Here is a 15,131-nt window from a genome sequence, read left to right on the forward strand (position 1 = left end):
GAGGATTACAGATCACCTTGACTGTGAACTTTGAGACTGGTGGAGGGAAGCTACTTTAACAATCCAGATGCAAAAAAAGGCTTTGACACAGGACAAAAAGGTTAATTCTAGGGTAATAACTGCAGGTTAGCTTTATGAGTAAAAAGAGGCCCTTGTATCTGGAGGCATTTCATGGGTATTTCTTTGAGAATTAGTTTTTTGATCTGTCAGCCAGGCTGAAGTGCAATGGTGTGATCTGCGCTCTCCACCACCTGTGCCTCCTGGGTTCAAGTGATTCTCCTGCCTCAGCCTCCAGAGTAGCTGGGATCACAGGTGTGCACCACCATGCCTGGCGATTTTTTTGTATTTTTAGTAGAGGTTTCAGCATGTTGGGCAGGCTGGTCTTTAATTCCTGACCTTGTGATCCAGCCACCTCAGCCTCCCAAAGCATTGGGCTTACAGGCGTGAGCCACCGTGCATCATGGGTATTTTTTAGACACAGTTAATATTCACCAACACACATAGGCAGTCCTGAAAAATGCTTCTGGTATTTTTGAGATGGTCTTTGTTGCCAAAGCTAGAGTACAATGGTGCAATCTTAACTCACTGCAACCTCCACCTCCCAGGTTGTGATTCTCCTGCTTCAGCCTCCCAAATAGCTGGGATTACAGGTGTGTTATTTATTTTTACAAGATGAGAATTCATCATGTTGGCCAGCCTGCTTTTGAACTCATGGCCTCAAGTCATCCGCCTGCCTCAGGGTCCCGAAGTGCTGAGATTACAGGTGTGAGCCAGTGTAGCCTTCTGGCACTTTTTCAAACCATGGGTGAAAATATTCAAGCAATTCTATTGTCATAGCTGGTTTAAAAAGAACACTTTTCAGAGGTAATTTTACTCCAGTACCAAAAAAACTGTTCTCCAATTGTGCCCTCTTGTGGTTAAAGTGTTAAAATGTTTACAGAATTTAACCTATTTTCCATTTGGTGGGGAGCTAAACTTCAACAGCCTCTGTGCATTTCTGACCAAGTCCTGTTGAACCTATTATTTTTTAAGCCACATTTAGAAAATCAAGAGTTTTTGATCATTCCCCTTCCATTCAACTCCATGGACTTAGTATAAATCCATGCTCCATTTTATAAGACACTATATAAAATGGAACAACCTAAATTATTGCCAATAAAATGTCTCTTTAAAAAAATTCTAACCAAGCTTTACAGAACACACCAACAAGCTGTGTTTCTCTGCCTGTTTGATCAGGTCTTTATTCAAAAGAAGCTGTCCAAAATGATTTGACCTTTATGGAATAATCAAATTTAAGAGTTTATGCAGCAGGCTTCTTTTCCTCTGTAGTGGGTTTCTTTTCTGCTGGCTTCTTTTCAAGGGCTGGTTTCTTGGTAGCTGCTGCCTTTTTTCCTACTGGAGGCTTCTTCTGCTTCTTAACACCAACAGCAGCCTTCTTTCCTTTCTTACCTACTACAACAGGCTTCTTCCCTGCAACTCCCTTCTCATCTGATTTGGCTTCTAGTGCTGCTGCTGCCGCGGCCGCCTTATCCACCCGGAGCTTGTGCTGCAACGTATTAGGTAGAAAACAGTAAGTACCAAATCTAAGAACTTAATGTATCAGTTAAAAAAAAAAAAAAAAATCACTTACATTCCTGGCCTGGCGCAGAATGGTGTTCCGGCGCATGGTCTTTGCGTATGGGTTTAGCTTCAACATGATTCTCAGGTTTTTCAGTGGGTTCTTCTTTAGGACTCTGCGATGAATCTTCTTGCTATAAAAAGGCAGACACTGTATCAACACATTATATCAATTACATTATACACACACACATTTTTGAAATAACCAATTGTATAGGGTTGGGGCAAGAATTACACTCTATGTAATCACTTTACCGTGGTGCTCGAAGGGCTCTTTGGATCTCTGGGCTTTTCAAGATTCTGCTGAGATCTGTATTGATCATCTTGTGCATGGGGAGACTGAGAGAGAAGATTGACACGTATGTGTAAAAGTAATTGACCGAAGAACATAAAGCTAAACTGCAGCTTTATTTTTAACCAGTTGTGCTCGCCAAAATATCTAAGACACTATCACTTCTCATAAACATGGACCAGGCTGGGCACTGTGGCTCATTCTGTAATCCCAGCACTTTGATGCTGACACAGGTGATCACCTGAGGTCAGGAGTTCAAGACCAGCCTGACCAGCCTGGCCAGCATGGCAAAACCTCCATCTCTACTAAAAACACAAAAATTAGCTGGACATGGTGGCACACGATAATCCCAGCTACTCCAGAGGCTGAGGCTGCAGTAAGCAAAAATCACACCACTGTACTCCAGCCTGGGCAAGACCGAGTGAGACTCTATCTCAAAAACAAAAAGCATGGACCAGATGAGTCCTCTTTTAGCAGACCGTGTCTACATGTAATGGGAAATGGAAACAAAATTCATCATTTAGAAAACATGTAAGCCAATTCTGAATGTTAACATCTGCAACATAAACATGTATTTAGTAATATGAAAGATACTTACTTGTAGTTACTCTTGAGGGAAGCAGCTTTACGCCAAGTGCCATACAATTCATCTAACTTCCGGAAAGCACTTTCGGTCCAAATGCAGAATCGTCCCACATGCCCACCAGGAGCAAGCTTCAAAATGTTCAGTTTGCTTACATTAAGCAGAGTAATTCCTTTTAAAGGTAAAGAAAAATTAGGAAGGCTGTATTTCAACAGAAGAAACACAAATCATTTTTATGGCTTAGGAACTACAAAATGGTACCTGATAAGTCATTCATTATGAAGTTTCAACCATCAATGCTGCAAATCTTTCAGCCACAAATCAGAACTTCCATAAAATCATGTTTCAGAAACATGGACCATAAAGCGGAATCTCATCATAACAAAAGCTGAGTAGACTTGCATAGTATAGCTAATCAATACATGTAAGCAGTTTAATTACCAGGGATGTTTCTGAAGGCCTTGATGATACCATTATCTTCATTGTAGATGATGCAGGGGCCTCTGCGCTGGATACGGCGACGGTTTCTCATTTTGCCTTTGCCAGCTCTCATTCGCTGAGAGGCATAGACCTACAAAGTGACCAGTTGTAGTATTCTGATTAATATACAACTTCTACAAGAAACCTTTAGTTTTAATAAAATTCCATTTCACAGATAATTAAATTAGGGCACAATAACTTGCCAAGGTTACACACAGTCATTAATGGCAGGTTAGGATTCAAATACAAGTGATCAGGCTCTGAGGTTCTTGCTCTCTCAAACATTAAGGCTTACCTATACTGCCCTTCACTTATCTTCTGTAATTCAAAGTAACAAACTGAACAAGGAGTAGTATGCTGTAAATGTGCTCATTAAACGGACCTTTTTGATATCATTCCAGGCTTTAAGTTTCTTAAGAAGCAAAACAGCCTCCTTGGTCTTCTTGTAGCCTTCAACTTTATCTTCGACTACCAAAGGAAGTTCAGGAACTTCCTCAATACGATGACCTAACAAAAACCAATTTGATGCTTACTAGGTTATCCTAAACCTTTCAGAAAAAAAAATAAATAAAAATCAAGAAACATTTTATACAACTTATAAAAGCACAATGGTATTCAATTTGCCAAGTCAGAATTTCCACAAATATCATGTGTTTCAGAAACACGGACCAATTAAGTGGAATCTCATCATTTTGACAGTTAAATAAAAATGTGGTGGGAAACACAATGGGCTTTTAAGGAGGAAGTTTTCTAATATATCAAACCACTACTTGAAGAGTTCCCGGTTACACTAGTATTCGTTGATGAATTGTCAGATTTAAGTAGTCAGATTAATATTTTGTAAAGGATTAAAATTTAATCAGACACTTTAGAATGAAAAGAATTTACACAGGCAATTCTAACAAAGGTTCATGTGACATAAAAGTGGAGCATTCTGCACTACTCTGATACAAAATATTTTTGATTAAATCTTTTAAAACTTATATGTAATAGGTGTATTTCTGGAGAACATTTGATAACTAAATGCACTCACTTGTCAAGATCAAATCAGTGTAACTGGGATATCCATTAACTAAAACATTTCACATTAAAAACTTTCAAATTATTCTCTTTTAGCTCTCAAAATAGGTTACTGTGAATTAAAAAAAAAAAATCACACTAACGATCAAAGACTAGGTGCCTTATTCTTCAACCTCTCTTATGATACAAAGCATTACAAACCTTTAGACATGACCAGTGCTGGTAAGGCTGAGGCAGCCAGGGCAGAACAGATGGCATATCGTTTTTGGGTTGTGTTCACTCTACGATGCCAACGGCGCCAGGTTTTGGTTGGTGCAAACATTCGGCCTCCACGACACATCTATTTTTCCAGTCAAGAACCACATTTCTCAAATTTTAGTAATTAAAAAAGGTTATTTCTTGCTCAGTAAGAATTTTCGTCAACCTTCTGTACCAGCTTACTGACAGCAGGCAACTGTCGCTGAGAACAGAGTAAGACGCAAATTACGACATCATGGCAAGCAAAATAACCACATATAAATGAAGCCCCTTCTCTTTAAGAAATGTACTAGTTTTACATTATTTTATATTATCAATAAACCAGACCCAGTCTGCTAAATTCCATCAGAGCCTACCAGCCTTAGGTAGTGAAATAAAGGATACATTTCCAAAAGCACCCTGGCCAGAACGGTGAGTCCCACCACCTCGAACTCTGGGAATTCGAGCCACAGCTCTGCCAGTACCCCAAGACTCAGCACTAGTCTGATGACCTAAAATTGGGAAAAGATAAAATTTTAGCTGCTTCATCATACATACCAACCTATGACTATTATGCATGGTAGCAAACAGCATCAGAACATCCAAGAAAATCATCTGGTTCAGAAACACGGACCAATGAAGTGGAATTTCATCACTACTGTAAAGCAGTCCCTAAAATATCTGCAGAAGGTACAAATCCATACCTGCTAATTCACTGACAGCATAGGGCTGTCTGTTGTTTTTGCGCAAGTTGGTGTGAACAAAGTTCACAATATCTGGTCGAATAGGAGCCTTGAATACAGCAGGCAAAGTGACATTTTTGCCAGATGACTCCCCCTTTTCGGAGTACACCGATATCAGTGGGCGAGCACACGCCTAAAGAAAAAGGAAAGGATTATTTTTATTGACAAGTAATGTTAGAAGCAAACTCTTCTCATACGCCAACAATACCAATGAATACTCAATTGCAAGAGATTGGTATGGTGGGCAAACAAGCTTAAATCAAAATAGCCGTAAATGACTAACATACCAATAACAGTTTTATTAACTTCAGTAAATTCTCTTACACACAAAGAACCCTCAGAATCTCAAGCTCTACTGCACAATTTTATTTTCAAAGACAAGCCTTATAAAGCACAATGGCTAAATCAAAACCATATTGCAAAGTTTTAAGATCCTGTTTAATGCCAATTAATCAGCAAATCCCATCTACCCGGGCTTCAGCTCATCCCAACTTCTATCCCTGTCCCACTCACCTTGACCCTCTTCTGAACACATGTTCCAAAGCTCACCAGTAAAACACTGGTGATACTACTTTTTGTTCAAACCTCTCCCAAAGACTTCCCACTTGTGAGTAAAATCAAATCCTGAGGCAGACCTACACAATCTTCTCTACCTCTAATCGCATCTCCCATACTCTCTTCCAGATGTTATCTTCGGCCTCAGGACCACCCCACTCTTGCCTCAGAATTTCCAGGTGTTCGCCCGTCCTAACGCTATAGTTAGTAAACACCTTACTAAATGTTGAAAAAAAATAAAAAAAATAAAAAAAAGAATTTCCAGGTGTTCACTCTAAAGCTCCTCTTTGCACAATTTCCTCACATCCTTCAGGCCACTTTCTCTTTCATTCAAGCTTTCTCTGATCACTGTTTAAGGCCAAACCACTCCAATTCCCTTTGTCCGTATCTCTTAACTGCCATTGAAGAGTACTGTATGTTAGTCCAATTCAACTACGATCCCCGTCATAATAGTGTTTGCCCTGGGGCACACAACACTACATATATACGAACTATTTGTGCAAAAGCAGTACACATATAACACTGGTCATATTACGAGTTAGCTAAGGATTCCAAGGTTTAGATGACACCCAACAATTTTTAAGCGAAGCGGACCAGAAGGCTTTTAATAGAGATGATTCCTAAGCTAGGCAGAGACGAGCATCCAGAAAAAAAGGCTAAATAACGAAGTTTTCTAAGACTAGGTCCCACTGCTCCTGAGAATGACCCAGTGCTTTCCACTACTGCCTCCAGGCGCGTCCTGTGCTGGGAAGCCCACGTTGCCTTTAAGATGGCTGCCGTAAGGCCGCACACCCCAGTTCCACACCAGAAATAGACGCCTTTGGTCTACATCTCCTTCTCCTCGCTCTATCTTCTAGAAACTCTATGCTTCGAACCCCGAATCATTCCCTTCTGGCCCCAAGATCCGGGGTAAGGACAGCCAAGAAGATTTCCACTTACCATGGCGGAGAGAGGAGACAGCCACGCTCCTCTCGTCCCGGCAGCTGCCACAGGAAAAGGAAGTTCTCACCACTCCCTCTGTATATGTAACCTTCCTCATGACCACCCGAACCTACCCCGCTTTAGAACCAACATGAATACACAAAATATTTCTCTACCACACTACAAAAATAAAAACTAGCATGTTATTTCTTTATTTGTGGGAAATTACGATATCTATTTTCTTCCAAAGCTAATCATGGTTCTTAGAAAATACGGACTCCTTTTCGCGGACTAATCCATAGGGGGCGTGGTCAACTCTCGCGAGTCCAGGTGTCTTCTCCCGAACTATACACTTATTTTAATTATTGCTGAAAACTGAAGACTATTAACACAGTAAATAGCTCTAAGTGGCCTGAAACAAAAGTTTAATTTTGTGGACAAACAGAATTTATGGGGCGAGGGGTCAAGGTAGTTCCGGCGGGGCGGGGTCATGACTCCTGACGTCGCGGGCCCCGCGCGCATTTCGATTTAGCAGTTCCGGTCCCGCTCTCAGTTTGGGCCAGGATGTGGGAGCGGCTCAACAGCGCGGCTGAGGAGTTTTATTCTCTCCTCCTTCAGTGAGTCTAGTCTCTTCTTTTGGCTGGGGTCCTAGGACAGCACTTCTTTCCCTGGGTATCTGGATCCCCGCCTTAAGCTTCTTGCCACTCTTTGGGGATTAGCGCTTCAGCTCCAGGGTGGGGTTGACCCTGTGGGAGTCATCAAACGAGGTGGAAGTTGTTCCAAGAGGCGGTTTATTCTTTCTGCTGATGCAGACACTTGCCGTAAGTAGAGGCATCTCCCAGGATGCGGAATACTAGGTGTTGGCATCCTTCACCTGTTTAAAGCTTTTTTGACTCTTAAAAGTGAAATGTGTTGCTCTGTTAATCTCTATCACTCGAGGTAGTTGCCGCATGAGCTACAATTGTAATGATAGCAGATTGGTGTGTTGCGTTTTAAGACCACCTTTATTTTCACTGTGCTCCAAGACTTCGTTTTATTCTTATAGTGAAGTACTACTACCAAGGGGAATACATCCTATGTAAAAATCTAATCCATAGTTCTCAAATTTGACCATGCATCAGAATCACCGGAGGATTGTCAAAGCACTGATTGCTGGCCTCTACCTCCAGGGTTTCTGATTTAGTAGGTCTGGGGTGGAGCTAAAGAATTTGCCCTCCTGACAAATAGGTGAAACGGATGTGGCTGGGCATCACACTTTGAGAACCACTGTGTAATCTAGTCCATGATTTCCTAAATGTTATAATGTTTCATTGTTTATTTTCATTGCTTTTTTTTTTTCCTGCTTACAAAAGTAGTAATGCTTGTAAATGTTTTGAATAGAAAGAGCACTCACTTAAAAAAAAAAACAAAACTAGCATGTCTTGGACTTCCTTCATTGTGACACCCTGTAGATCTATCTCATTGTTTTTAACTGCTATATAGTATTTCATTCTATGCCTGTTTTATATTTATTTAAGATAAGGCCTGGGGCGGTGGTTCACGCTGTAATCCCAGCACTTTGGGAGGCCAACGCGGGTGGATCACTTGAGGTCAGGAGTTCTAGACCAGCCTGGCCAACATGGCAAAACCCCATCTCTACTAAAAATATAAAAATTAGCTGGGTGTGGTGGTGGGCACCAGTAATCCCAGCTACTTGGGAGAATTGCTTGAACCCAGGAGGCAGAGGTTGCAGTGAGCCAAGATCGTGCCATTGCACTCCAGCCTGGGCAACAGAGCAAGACTCTGTCTCAGAAAAAAAAAAAAACAAAACAAAAAACCAAGAACATAAAAGTCTACTATTAACCAGGCATGGTGGCGCATACCTGTAATCCCAGCTACTCTGGAGGCTGAGGCAGGAGGATTGCTTGAGCCCGGGAGTTGGAGGCCAGCCTTGGCAGCATAGTGAGAACTCGTCTCTAAATATAAATTAATAAATAAGTCCCTTATTGATACAACGTTATTTAGACCCTTTATTTCCTTTTCTTTTTCTTTTTTCTTTTTTTTTTTTGAGACAGAGTCTCGCCCTGCGAGCCTTCTGGAGTGCAGTGGTGTGATCTCAGCTCACTGCAACCTCTGCCTCCTGGGTTTAAGCAATTCTCCTGCTTCAGCCTCCCAAGTAGCTAGAACAGGTGCGCACCACCATGCCTAGCTAATTTTTGTATTTTTAGTAGAGACAGGATTTCACTATGTTGGCCAGGATGGTCTCAATCCTTTGACCTTGTGATCCACCCACCTCAGCCTCCCAAAGTGCTCGGATTACAGGTGTGAGACACTGCACCTGGCCTAATTAGACCTTTTATACTTCACATAGCAAGTATAACACTTTCTTTCCCCTTTACTGGGGAGAATTTTCACATGGGACCTGAGATCAATATCTGCAAAGCTGAATTAATTAATCTTTTCTTCCAACCGGACATTCTAATTCTGAATTCTATCTCTGAGTTAAGAGTTCTAATTCCAAAACCCTCACCCCTGCCTTATCAATCCTCTATTCTCCATGCTGTATTCATTCAGACCATTATCAGTTCTCTGAAGTGCTACCAGTTATTCACAGCTATTTTCCTGGACTCCAGGTTATTACCCTCCATATTACTGTCAGATTTTTTTCCCATTTAAAATCTTTTAGTGAGTTCCTTTTGGCTTTCAGGATAAAGTTTAAGCCCTATAGCTAAATTTCTATTATAGCTTCCTGTATTTGCCTCTCTGAGCACTTATCACTTGGAACTGTGGTTTACTTGTTGGAATCCAGTCAGGACTATGAACCAGGGACTATGCTTTTGATATTCTCAGTATCTAGCAGGAGTGGCTGGCCTCTGTTACACATGCTTGAGACATGATTGCAAGGCTGATTAAATAACATTCCTGAGTTATACATAAGACACAAACATCTGTAAGACTAAATCACAATCTTTCACAGTATGGCAAAATGAATTGGCCATAGGCCTAGCTCTCCTGTTTCTTTTTCAGGAAGTCGTTTAGTATTAGATCAAACAGATATAAATGGTATCTTGAAACAGTTCTGTTGGGTTCCTTCAATGACTAAAGATTCTTTTCTCTTTCAGGGTAGATCAGGCTGGTGTGCATTTTGGTACGTTAATGGATTACAGTTTAAGCGCTTTAGATTCACTATTTTAAAACTTTCTTGAATTAAAAGATAATGATTAAATGATGTCCTAGAGTTTCATCCTGACATTTTAAAAGGAAATGTTGAACATAATCAAATTTACTAACTTTGAATAACAACTAATGAAAATGGAGGACAGATGCTTCCATTTTAGCCATAGAAATCTAAGGCCTAGGGCCCATAAGTAACTTCTCTGTGGCTACTCTCTGAGTCAGTAACAGATGAGAATCCAACCATTGTTACTTTTGAAAGGTCATGTGGCAAGTTACATTTTAATTTTAACTGGTGATGTTTAGACACAGGGTAGAAGTAGGCAACCCAATTTTCTGCTGCCTCTGAGAATTGAGTTGTACCCAATTGAGTGCAAGAGTCTATTAATCTCTATCACAATTGTCTTTTTTCTCTTTTCTTCTTAATGCTTCTTTTCTGCTTCTTTTCTGTCTCCCCAGCTACATCTTAGGGCTCCTGTAAGTATGTGCTTTTTGCCTTTGCCATAGTCGTCCTGTTGAGATAAAGGGATGGCTGACTCTTGAGTGTGAATAGCAGGAGAGATAATGTAGTTCTGTTTTTCACATGTGGTTCTGCATTTCAGGGAATATAATGAAGAAAAGAAAGGAATCCGGAAAGACCCGTTTCTCTATGAGGTATGAACAATTTGGTTTTCAAATACAACCCTAATTTTAAAATTGTCTGTTTTAATTTTAATTTAATTTTATTTTATTTTAAAGCAGAGTCTTGCTCTGTTGCCCAGGCTGGAGTGCAGTGGTGTGATCTTGGCTCACTGCAATCTCCACCTCCGAGGTTCAAGCAATTCTCCTGTCTCAGCCTCTCCAGTAACTAGGACTACAGGCATGTACCACCACAACTGGCTAATTTTTGTATTTTCAGTAGAGACAGGGTTTCACCACATTGGTCAGGCTGGTCTTGAACTCTCGACCTCAGGTGATCCACCTGCCTGGCCTCCCAAAGTGCTGGAATTACAGGTGTGAGCCACCATGCCTGGCCAATTGTCTGTTTTTAAAAGTCAGGTTTATTGAAGTTAATTTACATACAGTAAATCTTATCCTTTTAGGGTACTGTTCCGTGACTTTTTTTTTGAGATGGAGTCTTGTTGTGTCTTGCCCAGGCTGGAGTGCAGTAGCGCAATCTCAGCTCACTGCAACCTCCACCTCCTGGGTTCAAGCAATTCTCCTGTCTCAGCCTCCTGAGTAGCTGGGACTACAGGCGTGTGCCACCACACCCGGCTAATTTTGTATTTTTAATAGAGACGGGGTTTCACCATGTTGGCCAGGTTGGTCTTGAACTCCTGACCTCAAGTGATCCACCCACCTCAGCCTCCCAAAGTGCTGGGATTACAGATGTGAGCCACCTGGTGGCACCCAGCCTGTTCTATGACTTCTGATAAATTATTTAGTCACCACCCCATAATCAAGATTTAGAACATTTCTGTTATCTCCAAAAATTTTCTTGTGTCACTTTACAGTCAGCCCTTTTCTCTCCCCTAGTTCCTGGCAAACGTCAATCTATTTTTGTCTCTGTAGTTTTAGTTTTTCCAGAATGTCATATAAATAAAATCACACAGCCTTTTGATTCTGGCTTCTTTCAATTAGTATAATGCATTTAAGGTGCATCTATGTTGTGTGTATTAGCCCTTCATGTTTTATTTCTGAGTAGTATTCCATTGTATGGATGTATCATAGTTGGGTTATCCATTCACCAGTTGAAGGACATTTGGATTGTTTCTAGTTTTTGGTCATTATGAAAGCTGCTATAAACATTTATATATTCATTTAGCATCTAATGTGTGCTAAGTGTTTTATAAGTAAACTCTCCATAGTTGGGGAGATAAAACCTACATCCGTGATATAATTAGCAAACTAAAATAGTGTACGTTAACAGACAAGCTGGGGGGAAATATGATGAGAAGCTGTAATATTTATATTTATCTTTGTGTGTATGTGTATGTGTGTATCCTCAAAAGCAATGAGAAAGATGGCTGGGTGCGATGGTTCATGCCTGTAATCCCAGCACCTTAGGAGGCTAAGGCAAATAGATCACCTGAGGTCAGGAGTTTGAGACCAGCCTGGAAATGTGGTGAAACCCCAGCTCTACTAAAAAACAGGAAAATTAGCCAGGCATGGTGGCGTGTGTCTGTTGTCCGAGCTACTTGGGAGGCTGAGGTAAGAAAATCACTTGAACCTGGGAGGCGGAGGTTGCAGGAGCCAAGATTATGCCATTGCACTCCAGCCTGGGTGACAGAGCAAGACTCCGTCTTAAAAAAACAAACAAACAAACAAAAAACAGGTGTGGTAGCTCACTTCTATAGTCCCAGCTACTCAGGAGGCTGAGGCAGGAGAATTGCTTGAACCTGGGAGTCAGAGGTTGCAGTTAGCAGAGATCTCTTATGGAAAATTTCCATTCACTTGTATAGAACTGGTCTTTATGTATTTAGATAGTACAAATATATAAGTGTATATATAACATTGCTTGTTACCTGTTTTAACAGGCTGATGTCCAAGTGCAGTTGATCAGCAAAGGCCAACCAAACCCTTTGAAAACTATTCTAAATGAAAATGACGTAGTATTCATAGTGGAAAAAGTGGTAAGTAGTGGTTTGGCTTTGTGGTTAATTCTCTATAACCAAATTTGGTTTCTTGAGAATAATCTAACATGTACATGTTTTAAAATCAGCATCAGTAAAAATGGGTTCTCCTTCTTTTAGGAGTAAGTGTAGTCCTGTCTAGTAGAAATAAATATGAACCACATTTGCAATTTAAAATTTTCTAGTAGCCTCATTAAGAGAAAGAAACAGGTAAAATTATCAGTAAGTTGATAACACTGACTTATGTCTTTTGTTGTTTAGTTCTGTGAATTTTAACATATATATTGTTGCAGTCACCACTGCAATCAGGATACATAGCAGTTTTGTCTAGGGGTAAAACCTCCCTTGTTGTTATTATTGGCATGGTTGAGCTATTTAACTATTTTGTAAACACATGGATAACAGTACCCACGAACACCAATCAGCTGATTGCCCTAAAAGGAATAGGTACAAAGAGTAAGGGCTGTGGGCCTAAGGTTATAGCCCAGAAAGAAGGTCTTCCCGTTTTGAGAGTGAAAAATCCAACAAAATCTGGGTTTCCTTGGTATTTTACCTTTAGCTAATCATTTTGTGCATGTTGGAGCCCTTCCTTTTCTACTTTTTTTTTGAGATAGTCTTGCTCTGTCTCCCAGGCTGCAGTGTGGTGGTGCTGTCATGGCTCACTGCAGCCTCCACCTCCCAAGCTCAAGCAATCCCTTCTACCTCAGCCTCCTGATTAACTGGGACACCTGGCTGATTTATTTTGTTTTTGTTTTGGTAGACATAGGTCTCCCTGCATTGCTTAGGTCTGTCTCGACCTCTTGGGCTTAAGTGATCCTCTTCCTCAGCCTCCCAAAATGCTGGGATTACAGGCATGTGACACCATGCCCTGTCGAGTACTTCCTTTTCTAAAGGCATCAGTTGCTTTCTTTGCTATTAGCAACTAAGGGCAATATCTTTTTATAAGACAGTGGAAATGCTCTGGATGGCAAGATTTTTTGGTACCAAGCTAGTTTGTGGCTATTCTTGCCAAAACCCAATCTTTTGTGCTTAAGGGTATAGAAACAAGTACATTATGTTCTGCTTGTCGTTATTCTGTAGCACAGTAAAGAGTCAGTTGCTATCTTAAGTGGTCTTTTGACTGGTTAAATAATTAATAACATTTTTAAAGCCTTTAGAAAAGGAAGAAACAAGTCATATTGAAGAACTTCAGTCTGAAGAGACTGCCATATCCGATTTCTCTGCTGGTGAAAATGTTGGACCACTTGCTTTACCAGTTGGGAAGGCAAGGTAAGTTTTCTCTTAGCATAGGGGTAGGAGTGGCAACTAGGATTTAAATGGAAATGTTCTTATAAACATTGGAAAAAATAGGCATCTAGCCCAGATATCCTCCTTCATCTCCCCCACCCCCTGATAAGTACACCCAACTAGGGATAGTTCCCCTTGAGTATCTGATAGGTAAGAATACTGCAGTTATCTTCCTTTTCTCTACTCCCTATACCAATTTATTGTTGTTGTTTCTCAGTTGTTTTCATTGTATGTAATCTGGTTCCCCTCCCAGTCTTTCTTTTTCAAATGAAAACCTGACCAAGCTTCTTTCCTGCTTAAAATCCTTTAGTGGTTCTTCATTGGCTTCATGATAAAATCCAAATTCCTTAAGAATGACGAATAGGAACCTTCATTGTCTAGCTCCACTGGTCCTCCACCAGTGGTGGTACCACACACAGGGGGAATTGGAAATACAGGGGAGTATTTTGGGTTGTCACAGTGACTGAGAGGAGCTACTGGCATTTAGCGAACCTGGGCCGTGGATGGTAAACATCCTGCGATGCATGGGACTCTACTGTACAATGAGCAGTTATCTCACCCAAGGTGCCATTATCTTACGTAACCATGAAACAAACTTGAAATCCTCTGGCTACCCCTCCAGCTTCACTTCCTACTTCCCCACTGTGTAGCTATGTACAGTTCCCTCTGTCCAGCCTCCTTCTGCCTCCAAAACCAAAATGTCCTTGTCTTCAAGGTGTTCTGGTGGATGTAGTCATATACATACTAACAGAATATGAGATTAATAACTACAGTAATAATGTTCACAAAATTATTTCTATGTGCTGGTTTTTATTTTCCTCTATAGATTTTTTTTTTGAGATGGAGTTTCACTCTTGTTGCCCAAGCTGGAGTGTAATGGCATGATCTTGGCTCACTGCAACCTTCGTCTCCCAGGTTCAAGTGATTCTCTTGCCTCAGCCTCCTGAGTATCTGGGATTACAGGCACGCCTGGCTAATTTTTTGTATTTTTAATAGAAATGGGGTTTCACCATGTTAGCTAGGCTAGTCTTGAACTCATGACCTCAGGTGATGCGCCTGCCTCAGCCTCTCAAAGTACTAGGATTACAGGTGTGAGCTACTGTGCCTGGCCTAGAAGTTTTAAAGGTTTAATCAGTCTCTTCCTTCACAGGTCCTTGATTTTAGTCATATTTAGCCTGTTTTCTCTCTATGACTTAAATGTTATTTATTTGTATCATTTTCTCCTGCCAATGTTTATGTGGGTTGATTCATGTGCTTATTTCTTTGCTCTCCATTTCTTCTTGCATTTCCATACCTTCCTTCTGGGATTATTTTACCTCTTTTTGGAAGTAAAATCCTCTTGGACATCTGTTGGTAATAAATTTAGTTTTCATGTCTTTGAAGAATAAAAATTTAAGCCACGTATTTTGGTGACTTTCAGTTTTGATACACTTTCAAATTTAGAGGAAAGTTACAAGAATAGTGCATGAACTTATGTATATCCTTAACCCAAAGTCACCAATTGCTTAGATTTTGCAGCATTTGCTTCTTTTTCTTCCCCTTCTTCCCCTTTTCCTTTCTCTGTCTCTTGTGTCCATCTCTTTCTAGATAGATAACATGCAAAGCAGTATATTGCTATATGTGTATTCATA

At 40.6% G+C, this 15,131-nt stretch overlaps 2 protein-coding genes and 4 non-coding genes across 8 annotated transcripts in view; 1 reads left to right on the top strand and 5 right to left on the bottom strand.

The window, feature by feature from the left end:
* Positions 1-1,211: 1,211 nt before the first annotated feature.
* RPL4 (ribosomal protein L4) lies at positions 1,212-6,553 on the bottom strand. The gene is made up of 10 exons (XM_012454518.3): positions 6,467-6,553; positions 4,934-5,105; positions 4,635-4,741; positions 4,194-4,332; positions 3,355-3,479; positions 2,934-3,063; positions 2,508-2,664; positions 1,873-1,956; positions 1,631-1,751; positions 1,212-1,546 (listed from the first exon to the last, which is right to left on the bottom strand). Exons 1-10 carry the CDS (start codon positions 6,467-6,469, stop codon positions 1,301-1,303), a joined length of 1,284 nt encoding a protein of 427 aa, XP_012309941.1. The 5' UTR covers positions 6,470-6,553; the 3' UTR covers positions 1,212-1,300.
* Positions 2,810-2,877, bottom strand: LOC135268713 (small nucleolar RNA SNORD18). Its single transcript, XR_010337077.1, has one exon. It is a non-coding gene; the product is annotated as a small nucleolar RNA SNORD18 (small nucleolar RNA).
* LOC135268711 (small nucleolar RNA SNORD18) lies at positions 3,597-3,668 on the bottom strand. The gene has a single exon (XR_010337075.1). It is a non-coding gene; the product is annotated as a small nucleolar RNA SNORD18 (small nucleolar RNA).
* LOC135268714 (small nucleolar RNA SNORD16) lies at positions 4,393-4,491 on the bottom strand. Its single transcript, XR_010337078.1, has one exon. It is a non-coding gene; the product is annotated as a small nucleolar RNA SNORD16 (small nucleolar RNA).
* LOC135268712 (small nucleolar RNA SNORD18) lies at positions 4,819-4,890 on the bottom strand. The gene has a single exon (XR_010337076.1). It is a non-coding gene; the product is annotated as a small nucleolar RNA SNORD18 (small nucleolar RNA).
* Positions 6,554-6,829: 276 nt separating the features above from the next.
* ZWILCH (zwilch kinetochore protein) overlaps positions 6,830-15,131 on the top strand; it is a 45,636-nt gene continuing 37,334 nt past the window's right edge. The window contains exons 1-4 of one of the 3 annotated variants that reach the window (XM_064361462.1): positions 6,830-7,065; positions 10,204-10,255; positions 12,118-12,213; positions 13,364-13,482. In XM_064361462.1, the coding sequence (XP_064217532.1) occupies positions 7,013-7,065; positions 10,204-10,255; positions 12,118-12,213; positions 13,364-13,482 (320 nt within the window). In that variant the 5' untranslated portion in view covers positions 6,830-7,012. Of the gene's footprint in view, positions 7,066-7,255; positions 7,270-10,203; positions 10,256-12,117; positions 12,214-13,363; positions 13,483-15,131 lie in introns of those variants that run through there. The other 2 variants (XM_012454519.2, XM_064361463.1) reach the window with 2 other exon arrangements.

This window comes from Aotus nancymaae, unplaced genomic scaffold, assembly GCF_030222135.1.
Source record: "Aotus nancymaae isolate 86718 unplaced genomic scaffold, 86718_ANA_hifiasm-v0.15.2.pri h1tg000041l, whole genome shotgun sequence".
NCBI classification, from domain to species: Eukaryota; Metazoa; Chordata; class Mammalia; order Primates; family Aotidae; genus Aotus; species Aotus nancymaae.